At 40.5% G+C, this 12,231-nt stretch overlaps 1 protein-coding gene across 4 annotated transcripts in view; it reads left to right on the top strand.

The window, feature by feature from the left end:
- The window catches only part of pak4 (p21 protein (Cdc42/Rac)-activated kinase 4), a 30,216-nt gene that overhangs the window by 5,982 nt on the left and 12,003 nt on the right, over positions 1-12,231 (top strand). For 3 of the 4 annotated variants that reach the window (XM_023812212.2, XM_023812213.2, XM_023812210.2), the window contains exon 2: positions 11,496-11,717. In XM_023812212.2, coding sequence (XP_023667980.1) covers positions 11,517-11,717 — 201 coding nt within the window. In that variant the 5' untranslated portion in view covers positions 11,496-11,516. Of the gene's footprint in view, positions 1-4,013; positions 4,296-11,495; positions 11,718-12,231 lie in introns of those variants that run through there. The other variant, XM_023812211.2, reaches the window with a different exon arrangement.

Below are 12,231 nucleotides of genomic sequence, written 5' to 3'. Positions count from 1 at the left end.
CACAGCACAATGGAGTTCTTAATGTTCTTATTTCATGGCTTATTTGGAGTCATTTTGGACACAATGACACACGGCCCTCATTGATTTATTGCGTATGCGCCACTGATTTTCATTTAGTCATGCTGCACATGTACGAAGATCCCATATTTTACCAAATATCTCAGAGTTTTTGTGTGTTGCACCCAGTTTTTCCTGCATACTCTCCTCAGCCCAAATTTCTAGCAAACGCGGCACCTCTGCTGTAAAGTGATCCCTTTGTTGCAATGTTTAAATGTTTGTCGCCGCTCGATCTGTATAGCCTACCCAGTCTGTTCCTTCCGGGTCCGGTTCATGTATTGTGTATATATGAGCACGTGTACCAGTCACATCATTGACGTCACGTCTGTCTTTCGTGCTCGGGCACGATTCGTGATCACACTGGAGTCCAACTGAACCCTGTCTGGACCCACTTCTTCAACGGGCCCAGGCATAGTATAGTGTACTATGGAGCGATCACATTAGTCAAACGAACTAGAGTTTGGGGGTCAGACTTGCTCTGGCACGGTACGGATCGCCTGGTGTGAGTACACGCTAGCCTACATGGGCCCGAACTGTTAAGCGCAATGTGACCACAGACCAGTGAGAGTGTGGGCAAAGGGGACAGTCATTATTGGGCATGGTAGAAGGCAACTGGGCCAAGTGTGACTACGCCCTCAGTGACTTGTAGCAATTTCTTTGCTCTTGTGGTTTCTGTTAAGTAGAGTGTTAGTTAGAATTAGAGATTATAATCACACACTGATTTACTGCTCTGATTCACCTAGCTGGCACTACATGTGTGGTTACAGAAAATTAACACCCTTAAGATCTGAGAATTCAGCAGTGCAGTCATATTTTTTTTACTCACTCCCTCCCCTTAATATTTGAAGCTGATTGATGGTTTGCTTTATTTTTCACAGTGGTTATTTGACAGTTTGTGAACCCTAACCGTACTAACTAGAGATGCGCAATGTATTGTTTAACATCGATTTTGGCTGATGTCCGTTAATAATCAAGAATTAGCAGCACCAAAGCTAAAGACATAATGCTTAAAATAATGGAGGTGACTGCATTGGACTATCGGCCCTTTTCCATAAAAGAGAATGAGGGACTTTGTCAGCTCATTCACTACTTAAAATAGATGTCAAAGTACCAGCTTAATTCATTATTAAATCTGCCCCTCAGATCGTTATACTGCTTCCCACAGACTAAAAACGATGTGACATCATTCCACTAATCTGTGTCGGCAGACTCGGCAAGTTTCACCATCAGCACTTCCACGCCCTGCTTGCCTCTCCTGGTCGACAACTACACCATCAAAGGGAGCCCTCCAGTAACTTACCTAGCCTGGGGGCTATTGGTGTCTATCAGCGATATTACACAGAAATATATCCGTTATCAGCATTGGCCAAATTTTCCACATCAGCACACAAGTAGTACTAATATACCTGTATTTGAAGCTGCATTTCCCCTCCCCTGTGCTCTGACATGAACTCTGATTCAGGTATGAGATCCACTTTCCCCTCCTGCTCTCAGAAAATGTACATATTCTGGGAAAACAAGCTTGTGTTTGCCGAGCAGGTTTTTCTTGGTCATGCTTCTGGGGAAGGGAAATAAAGGCATCTCTCTTTACTCTTCCTCATTTGGCACCTTGGCGCTGCCGCCCATCAACATTACTGCTGACTGATAACTTTCAATCATGTGATACTTCCCACAGGTGTGGCACTCCCGCTAACATACACTACCAGGCAGAAAGATTTTGCGCACCACAGGTTTTTACCGCTTTTCAGTTTATTTCATAAACGGCAGATTTTCTTTCTATTCGTAAGCATTGGAAAGTTGCGTGAACAACTATAAATGGAAAATGTCAAATAAAACAAGTTTCCTTTATAACATTGAAGGAGTATGTAACAGTGTACATCTGACATCTTATTAACTGGTTATGTGGTGATGGCATAGTCTATTTCTAGGCTGTCCTTTTAACTTTAAATGCACCAGTTAACTGTTTCATCCTATGAAACAGCAGTATTTAGTGTTCCTTGTAGAAAGAATGCCTTGTTTTTTTCTCTGCTTTTATAACTGCTAGAAGAGGTTACATTGAAACAAAGATATGACATTTTCTTGCTAATAAAGGTGCTCAAATGGTGAACATACTGTAAATTTCTTTGTTAGCAAAGAATATTGAATGTATTTTTAGCAATTGTTAAGTGGGTATCATGCAAATGTAAAAAAAAAATGCAAACTCACAGAGATCCAGATGTAAAATGCAAAAACTTTTTTGACTGATAGTGCATGCCTAATGTAACCTGATTCTGAAGCCAAAACTCCTGGACACAGTTGATTTCTAATTTCAGCTGAAAAAAAGTAATTGAAATTGGTGGTGTAGAACTATATTTCCATTTATCTAATTTTCACACAAATGGGCATGTGGCTGTAGTATTTAGTGAGTGTTCAGAGTGCCCCAGCCCCCGTTGCCAGGGCTCAGTTATGTCTGCACGCTCAATTCAGCTGTGTCCTTCCACAGTGTGTTCACAAATCCTCCTACTCCCAGTCTTTATCTGCTTCTCATCCTTATTTAACCACCCTTTCTATTTGTTCATTTTTCACGTGGCCCATGTCTTTACTCTGAGGGTTTTTTCTAATCAGAGAATAATATGAAACGATTGTGCTTTGGTGGTAAAGTGCAGCTCATGGTGAAGATATACCATTGCCATCAATGGGTAAAAATAGATGTGTATGCATTTCACTTTTATTTTTCAGGTAGCTGATTTTAGGAATTTTATATTACAAAAGTTTTGGTTATGTCTGCTGATTTGTGCTGCCCTCTAGTTTTAACTCCTGGAAATTTTGCCCAAAAATATGGAAGAAGAAAGTTTTATGTTATGCTTTGGATATAATTCTACTTGTCTCTGTCCCCTTACTGAAAATGTGTATAGCTGTGTACTGTAGGATCCTCTCCAAAGCTTTGAAAATCCCATCTTTTTGTGGAACCTTCATTCAGATCTTCTAAATGTATTTTTTTACATAGTTAAATATTCTGCCTTGCTTTATAATGACAGTCAGTATGTTCATTCCATATCCCTAATCCCACATTTTGTTTCTGGAGTTCTGGATTTTCTAAAATTCTCCAGAGCGATGGAAAAGGTGTTCTGAAATAGTTATTTTGGCACACAAATGAAACCTTTTTCGTTTTAATGTATTCCAGTGAGCCTCTTGCGTGGATTGACATATTGACTCCCATGTAAAATTATCCCTCTGACTAGTTTCCTTTGAACATTACTGTGTTGTACAGTAATGGGGAAATAATTCCTCGTGACTGTATCTATTGTGGAGGCGTTAAACCTCGGCACTGTTTGACCTTTGTAGATTCCACCTCCTGACCTGGGAAACTGCTCTGATTGGCTGCGGGGGTTAGTGCTTTGTTTGAAAACTGCTTGTGGATAGGAGATCCAAGCCACAACTTTTATCTGCCTCTAAATGTTCTTTTCCATGTATTCTTATAATCCCCTTTTATCTGCAGTTACTGAATGTTTATTATTTGACTGATAGTTTTGACGAACTTCCGTTTGATTTATACGGTTCTATATTTCCTGACCTTATTAATGCTAACAATCGACTATTTGAACTCGAAGATGATTAGGGCCCCTTTCCGTGTATACCGTGAGGTAATTGCCTAAATATAGATAACTTCCTAGTTGCACTAATCATGAGTGATCCTCGAGTCACACTCACTCATATACCAATGGAACGCTCTGTTCCAACTAGTTATTGCCAGTCGCAGTAGACTAGCAAAGAATAATCTTTCTTGAACTCTGTAAATATAAATTACGTGAAGTAAGGTAACTGGAAGATTTGATGCTGGATACCAGCGGTAGTGATTCATGGCCGTTTCACGCTCCTGGCGTGTCACTGGCACTCGCGCTCCGGCGCGCGGCCGGGCGTGACTCCCCGCCTCCCCCGCAGCCCTGTTGCGCGGGTGACGTCACGATACTGGGCCGCTCCGCTGAAACTACAGGAATGTGAGAACGCCGATCGCCGACCGAACTGCTGCACTGGAACCTTTCGCACCAGCCGAACTTTATATTCCGGCACGCCGGGAGGAGTCGTCGGTACGGTCCCTGGAATATGTTGGACGATTTAATTAACGACAGAAATGTTTCAGTCCTTTCGTGGTTAATTGAAGAATCGGTTTCTTTTAAAGACAAGGCCGTATGGGACTTATTTCTCTGTTGTAGTATTAAAATGAAGCAGGATTTATTGCCAATCTAACCAAGATTGAGGTAAGTGGTGATTTAAGTGACGATCATCATCATACATACGTACTTGCTGGTGTACCTACATTCCCTAATGTCGTTGCTTCACTAACTAAACCCAGAACTTAGTTCGTTTACTTTTTAGAGTCAGACACTAAAATAATGTAATGTCCCAACATTTACTTGTTTTTTGTAATGCATCATCCGTTCTTATCTTCCTGTTGATTTATTTGAAACTATTTACGAAGTACTGTTTTTTTTTTCTCCACAACGTCATTTAGTAAAACATATGGCTTTCATTCTGTCCTCGTTTTTCTTCATTTCACGTTTATTTAAATATACTCTTTATCTGTGGTTTAAGCATGACTAGTAATTTTGTTCTGACCAAGGGGAGGCATCCCTGCCTCCAGTTTATGATTCTAAAGCTCCTTTAAAGCTGTCTGATGGGTTACACATATGTGTGAACCACTTTGCATTGTAGTATTTTTAATTTCAGGCTTTAAAAAAAAAAAAAAAATCCGGTTTAATAGACATACAGATGCATTAAAGGCCAAATCACAGACAGCCAAGAGTTGCCTCTTGATGGTATGTTAATGTTGACTAGATATATAGACATGTTGTCATGTCAAGCGCTGCCTCCAGTGATACCCCCTTGCAACCAATGGATAATTTCCATACTAATGAAATCTCTTTATGAAAGTGCCTGTCATCTGCAGCTGTGCAAGACTGTCTTTTCATTTGTTTATATATTGCACCACGTCTCCATACCTGCGAGGCTGCACTAAGGGACACTGGAACTTAATCAGTTACTATAATTGCTTTCAGGTCTCTTGACCATCTGTGGATCTGAGGGCTACCAGGGGCTGCCTTCATAAACAGTTTGTGACTAAGTAAATAACAGACTACTGCGATAAGGAGTGCTGGTTTTACTTGCAGCCTCTCATTGGTCCCTGGTCCCACAGTTTGCTCTGTATTTAACATGTCTCAATACATTACAGTTGTGTATACAGTGCAATATTTGGTCAAGAAATAAGCTTATCAAAGCTCAAGATAGATGAAAATGTCTGTGGCATTTAGGTGTTAATAGGATTGAGGAGGAACAGTGATAGAGCAGATTTCTGTATACATTTTTGAGTGCTGGAGTTTTCATTGGGCTAAGACACAGATGCAAGAGATCCAGACGTAAAACACTCATTATTCTGACTGTTAGTTATGCATTCACAACCCTCATCTGGATAAGTGGATTTGAAGATGAATAACTGAGTTGGCTCGGTGTGTAGTCACATTAAACTTTGTAGCTACAGGCTGTATGGACAATATCATTCTGCAGTAAAATGATGGGGCGAATATTACTTTGTCTTCCATGACACAATGATAAATACTCTTCTGGAGACAAACTGGCTTTCCTCTAATATTTGCCTGTATTTCATATGATGCTCCATAGCATTCTCACAGTCGCCATACTGTGTTTTCTAGGTGATGTGCTTTGTTCGGTCTTGCCAAACATAATTTTTGTTTCATCTAACCCAGCCATTTTTCACTGGATCACAAATTTTTTGTTGCAAATAGGGGTTCACTGATCCCACTTTTTCATGGCTGGTACTTGAACAGAGGGTATCTGCCAGTATGAGTACTGATTCAATATGAGTACTGATTCGATGTCAGAGCCCTTTAAACTAGTGAATACAAATGGGAAAATGTAACCTAATTAAAGATGCATAATGTACTGTTCCACCTCATTTGTACATCTTGTTTTAAGCATTTTTTTGAAGCGTTTGCAGTTCAATTTCAATATCTTCCTAATGAGTATACATTAGTGGTGAATGCTTAAAATGTCCCACAATTTTTCTTCCACTGGTACAGCGTTACACTTCCTTGCGATGGCAACCCGTCCTGTATCACAAGCTGTAGTGAGTGCGGAAAACAGCCCAACCAAGCGAATCCGAAATCATCCACTGCTTTTTTTCATATCACTCGCGTTGTTTTGCACAATCGTGCACTTTTTGTGGGATCTTCTACTAAACGCTCCTTCCACCTCTCAAAGTGTTTTTCTAGATTGTTTTTACCAAGTTTGTTGGGACAGTCTCAGCCGGTCTCTGTTATGTGATTCTTCTTCCATTTCTTCATGATTGATTGCCCTGAATTTACATGGTGTTCAGGGACTTATGCTTTTGGACTTTTCTAATCTGGTTATTAACCAAAAGACAGAAGGTCAAGTTTTCATGTTGTCTTCATATTTCAGTACCCGTGGGACCCGTGTTTCCCTTTAAATCTGTGATCATTTATTATGAACCGCTATTGCACACTGGCAAAAGCCACTCAAATAATTTGGTGGCTTTGTAAGGCAAAGTGAATTAAAATTTCACATGGGGGGGAAAAAACAAAACAATTTTATCCAGTAAAACATGATTTTCATCAAGGCCCAGAATATTTTTGCAAGACACCATAAAACACTTAACGGCTATTTTGTCAAAAAGAACAAACAAGTGAAGTGTTTTAAGCAATTGCCAACATCAGCAGCTTTTGTGCTGAAGCACATGCTGTGTTACCCACTGACTTAGTGTGGTCATTCGGTGTCAGTTTGGCACGTCGATTTGCTGGTCGTGTTTAAGTTTGGAGGTTTGTTGTTTGATTCTGCAGATGAAAGTTAAGCAGAAGGTTATTCATCCGTTTTCTAGCTTCTTAACATGCTCAGAGTTGTGGGGGGGCCTCGGCCTCCCAGTGCGTTGCACCACTCACATGTGCTCTATGGGCAATTTACTGACGTCATTTAGCCCAACTGTATGGATTGTGGGTGGAAGCCCTGCAACACGGAGCATTCAAACTTAGCAGTGTACCAATGTGGAAATCTTGGCTGTTACTAATAACATGTATTTTTGTCTGATATTACTGATACCCTGGTCCAGATTACACCAGCACTGGAGAGATGGAGTCATTGGTAAGACCAAAATCATCAGCTTTGTTATACTGAAATCGGCTACGTTGTTGGAAACATCTAACTTGTTTGAGATGAACATTCGAGTTTGTGTATGACCGGAGCAAGGCAGAAACAGCCTCTGTTAGTTAGTCTCCCAGTGCCAGGCGTGTTTGCCAGGAAATTCTGACCAGTCTAAAAAGCAATTAGTTATTGGGGTGTTTATCGCTACTTTGCTACGGAATATAGAATGGGATTCATTATTATTGTAAAAAGAAATATGTACAAAATGTAAAACAATTTGTAAATAAGCATCTTGCATTTTAAGAATGCAAGATGCTTATTAAGAAACATTACTTTTGGTTTACAATTGTTCCTTATTGTGCTTGTGTTAGAATTTGTTTTGAAATTAATTATTGTTTTCCTTGCTGTACTGAAATTGCACCGAAATCTGAACTCAAAACTGTGAGTGTGTGTGTGTGTGTGTTTAAACCACAACTGTACAATTTCTGGAGACCTGGTTCCTGGTTATAAAAACTATTGGATAGTGTTTGGACCCAATTGTGTGTTGTTGAGTAAAAATGTGCTGCATGATTTGAATTTCATTCAGCCTAAGGATTCAAGGAGTAAAGTGTGTTTTTTTTGGGATTAAAGTAAACATGGAGCTGCTTTCTGGATAAGATCAAGCAGCACATGCAGGGAAAAAGAAAGCCAGCAAGTAACTATACTCCATTTGACTGATTTTGCTTCGGATGATCCTAAGGACACCTGTGTTTGGATTTCTGTTGCGTGTTTTTACAAGAGATGCTGATTGTTGATGGATGTTGATGATTCCTGTCAGTTTCTTAGGTAGAAATTGTTCCTGTAACTTTCAAATGGGCAACACAGGAAAAACTATATGCAGCAATGAGAGGCAGAGGTCTGGCAAAATGAAACTGAATTCTGTGCAGTGGGTACAAATTGTTGGGGAGACTGATGTGAAGGTGCCTCAACAACAGCACCTTGGATATTTACTTCAGTCAGGGAGCACAGGAGGATTCAGTAGTTGCTTATGTCAAAGTTGGTGAAACATCTGCCAGGTCCAAGACAAAGCTAAGTGAAGCCTCTAGCTCAGACATCACAATGTTTATTTAATTGTAGTATCTAGTCCATCTGTGATCAGTTAGTGCACAATTTATTTATCCCTAATTTTAAGTAATTCTAATTTTAACTTTTTTTTTTGAAAGCCAGATAATAGGGATCTAGGTATATGAAGTTGTGCAAAATTGCGTCTATTTGTACAATCGATTAGTTTCTTTTCTAGTGGCAAGTTGCGATCCTTTTATTTTCAGCTGCACAGTTAAATCTGTGATTTTTATATGGCATGTATATCCTTCTGGTAGCTGTCTCAATAATCGCAATCAACTTCCGTACTCTGGAGTTTTCTGTTGTTTTTGTATTACAATGCCTGGTTGCCCTCAGGATTTCAGCACTCCTGCTATTGGCCTCTTGTTTTACCATGACTCATCCTTCATGCAGTTATTATAGTTACGCCTGTCTTACTTAAAAGTACTGTGTAACAGTTTATTAATGGAGCATTAAATATATCAAACAGGTAACATCTGTGGCATTGTTCTGTACCTGGTACCGTTTTTATGTGACTTCTGTCTAAAGAGAAGCTACCTCAACCCATCTGTGAGAAGTAGTGCAATAAAATAACTTCTCACAAGGCGATTTGCAGCAGAGACTAGGAGGAAATTGGGTGTTTAGGGTACTTTGCGAGGAGTTTGTGGAAGCATGCAACATAAATATTTGAATGTCAAGAGTAGCTTTGAACCTGGGTCAGCCATGCGGTGACCTTGTGATCTCTTGGGTGCCCTACTAGAGGAGCACAATCGCACAGCCTCGCCTGCACACTGTAGAACAGCTGTTGCTCATTGTCTATGCCAAAAATGTGCTGAGCTTCACATGGTTGGGCTGCTTTTGCAGTCCTTTCTATGATTGATTTTTCGATATTCAGTTTTAAAACAAAGCTATTTCAGAGACATGAAAAACATCTTGTATCATTGACTCTAAAGACACTGGGAAGTCTCTGGTGTGTACCTTGTTTTTGGGCACTGCCTTTAATTGCAGTTTGGTTTCTTTTGTAGTTAGGCCTTAATTGAACATTCTTATTTATTTTTATTATGTTTCTGCTATGTTGATGTGCCAGCACTTTTTGTGGTAAATATTTGGATGGTAAGTCAGTTTCTGCCTTGGGCTGTTATGGCTGCTCTGGGGTGGGCCTCATAAACTGAGTGGGAATTGTAGCTTATAGGGTAGTTTGATCATTTTTTTTTTCCAAAACTGGGTGTATTTGCACAGTTTGCTTTGATCTTCCTCCACTATTCATTTATCTCTGTGGTATGCTGCTGTTTATTATTTTTAATAACCTTTCTGTTTAATGTGTAATGTTGAACTGTTTTCCTCCACAAAAGAGCTCCGTGCACAAATACTTTATGATCCTCCAAATTTTGAGTACTACCTGTTTAGTTTGAAATGGCGTTCTGAAGAAAGGTCTTTTCCACTGTTACAGCCTTCTGTTGTGGAAGGTTTGTCTCGGGTGTGGCAAGCCCTGTGTTTTTGTTGGAGTGCCTTGTAATACATAGGCAGACTGGTCACATTAGGGATTGCGGGGTGATTCTTTAATGTGATGTCCTCTTAGAAATTCCATGGAAATTGTCATTGATCAGCAAACATGATTTATTAATTTTTTTTGCTGTGATTTAGTTTTTCACACTAGCATCCATCAGTGCTGTGGTTTTGCCAAAGTACTCGCAGGAATGATAAGACTTTTTACACGGAAGTGAGGACCGAAGGAATCATGAATCTCCTCGTTACTGAAATTGTTTTTTAATATAAGCCTTGTATAGTTTATAGCCTTTTCTCATGGATGTGTGAAGCTTTAACCCCATTAGTGTCATGGGGCCGGCCTTCTGCAACGAGATCTAGCGACAAAAATGGATTAAAAAAAACATGGTGGGAGCTGCACCACTGAAGGTACCATCAAGTGCTAAAGGCAGGTGGCTGAATGTATTTCGGATTTAAGAAATATGAGGACAGTGAAGAGCTGGACAAAAGCAAAGCAGTATGTAAAGATGTGCATGATGCAGAATGGAGGTGAAAAGCTTTGGAAATACCACAGGACATACCAACCTGAAAGCACACATTAGGTTGAATAGTATTGTGGTGTAGGCCAGGGTCTGTTGGTGATTCACCTTCAAGGGTCCTATTAAATTCTTGGATAATGTATTGCTTATCAGATTATAAGCAGTGCAGTTCTGCATTCACACAGGTGTCTCCTTTTTGTCTAAATTTTTGGTTGTGCAGTACCTTTCATGTCATGGTGCTGACATGTCAATCAAGCAGATGCAAGCCATGCTTCCTATTGGCAAACGCAACATAATTCTGCACTAAAACACTGCTTCTGAGAAGTGAAAGGCGCTTTTTCTCTTTTTTTAAAATTTTATGAGAGGTCAGTGAGGGCAGATCTGCGTTTGTTGTGAATGTGGAAGCGGCGAAACTCCCACACATGCTGCCCCAGACCTCCGAACCCTGGCCGTCCTCCTGGCCTTGCCGTTATCGGCCGCCGACAACCAACCCAGATGCAGAGCTGGAACCCAGTGAAGCCAGTGCAGTTACTGCCAGTCAGCTGTTCTTTTCTGGTTTTTACATTTTTAGAATTACATTTTAAATGCTTTTTTTCCCCCAAGATTTTTAAAGTTAGCTTTATGACTAAAGTAGACTAAAGACTTTATTATGTTGCAAGTTAGTATTTGATTCTTCTGCCTTTACTGAAACAGAGCAGGTAAAGGGCCTCTTTGGGGATGCAACAAGCAGGTACACCCCAGTAATATATGAAACTGAAAATATTCAGTAGTTTAATATTAGCATCGTGTAACATTGTGGGTGAATCCTTCAGTCTGCCTCCCCACACAGGCTGGCATGTAGAACTGCCTCATTGATGGACTTTAGCTTTGACCTTGACCACAGTTTACACCTCGCTTTTAGTGAGCCAGCCTACTCTTTCTTTTTCTACAATGCTAATATGCCCGGGGGGGTTTGGGTTGCCAGTTTTCGGATTCTACTCCTCTTTTGTAATTTTTTCTTTGTGTTCTCTTTTCCCTGTTTTTGAATTATTCTGTTTAAATAATGCAGGAATGTATCAGAACACACCCGTGTAACGCGCCTTGGGGCAACACTGTTGTGAAAGGCATTATATAAAAATAAATTGAAGTGAATATTATGTTTAGCTATATACTCAGATCCTGGCAACCTGTCCCTGTTCTTGGCAGGTCTGATGCCCGGCAGCCGCGATGTTCACTAAGAAGAAGAAGCAGCGCATCCAGATCTCGGCGCCCTCCAATTTCGAGCACCGGGTGCACACGGACTTCGACGAGCAGGAGCAGAAGTTTGTGGGGCTGCCGCGCCAATGGCAGAGCCTGATTGAGGATACGGCCAAGCGGCCCAAGCCGTTCATCGATGCCACAGTCATCACCAATGTGGGGCCGCGCAAGGTGAGGCGGCAAATGAAGGACAGCTTTGCTCTGATGATTTTGGGGTATTTATAGCCCATGTTTGACTGCTACATTAGGTAGCAACAAATGGTCCTGTTTCTCTATGGTACACTTCTGGTTGGGAAGAGTTCTTTAAATGAAAATTCTAGGGATGCACGATTTACTATTTTTTTCAGATCTAGAACGAGTACCGATGCTGGCTTTCTGGTACTCACTGATACCGATACCGATACCAATTATGGCTGTGCACTGTCTAAACAATAATATGCAATATTTTAACTTTAAAAAATTGGGAAGAACAATAATATTGATACTCCCCTCCCCCACCACAACACCAAGTGGGGCCCTTAAAACAAATAAATAGAGAGCCTGAACAAAACAATATACAGACAATCGGCTTTTCAGCCAGCGTTTAAGACCCGTTACCCTGGGGGGTAGGTGGGGCTGGTCATAGTAGTGCTGGTCATTGTTTTCCACCGACTAAAAAGCAATGGATCAGAGGGTTAATTATGAT

The sequence above is a fragment of the Paramormyrops kingsleyae genome, chromosome 17 (genome assembly GCF_048594095.1).
Source record: "Paramormyrops kingsleyae isolate MSU_618 chromosome 17, PKINGS_0.4, whole genome shotgun sequence".
Taxonomy (NCBI): Eukaryota; Metazoa; Chordata; class Actinopteri; order Osteoglossiformes; family Mormyridae; genus Paramormyrops; species Paramormyrops kingsleyae.
Note: the sequence above shows the minus strand (reverse complement) of the source record. Positions and strands in the feature narration are given on the sequence as shown.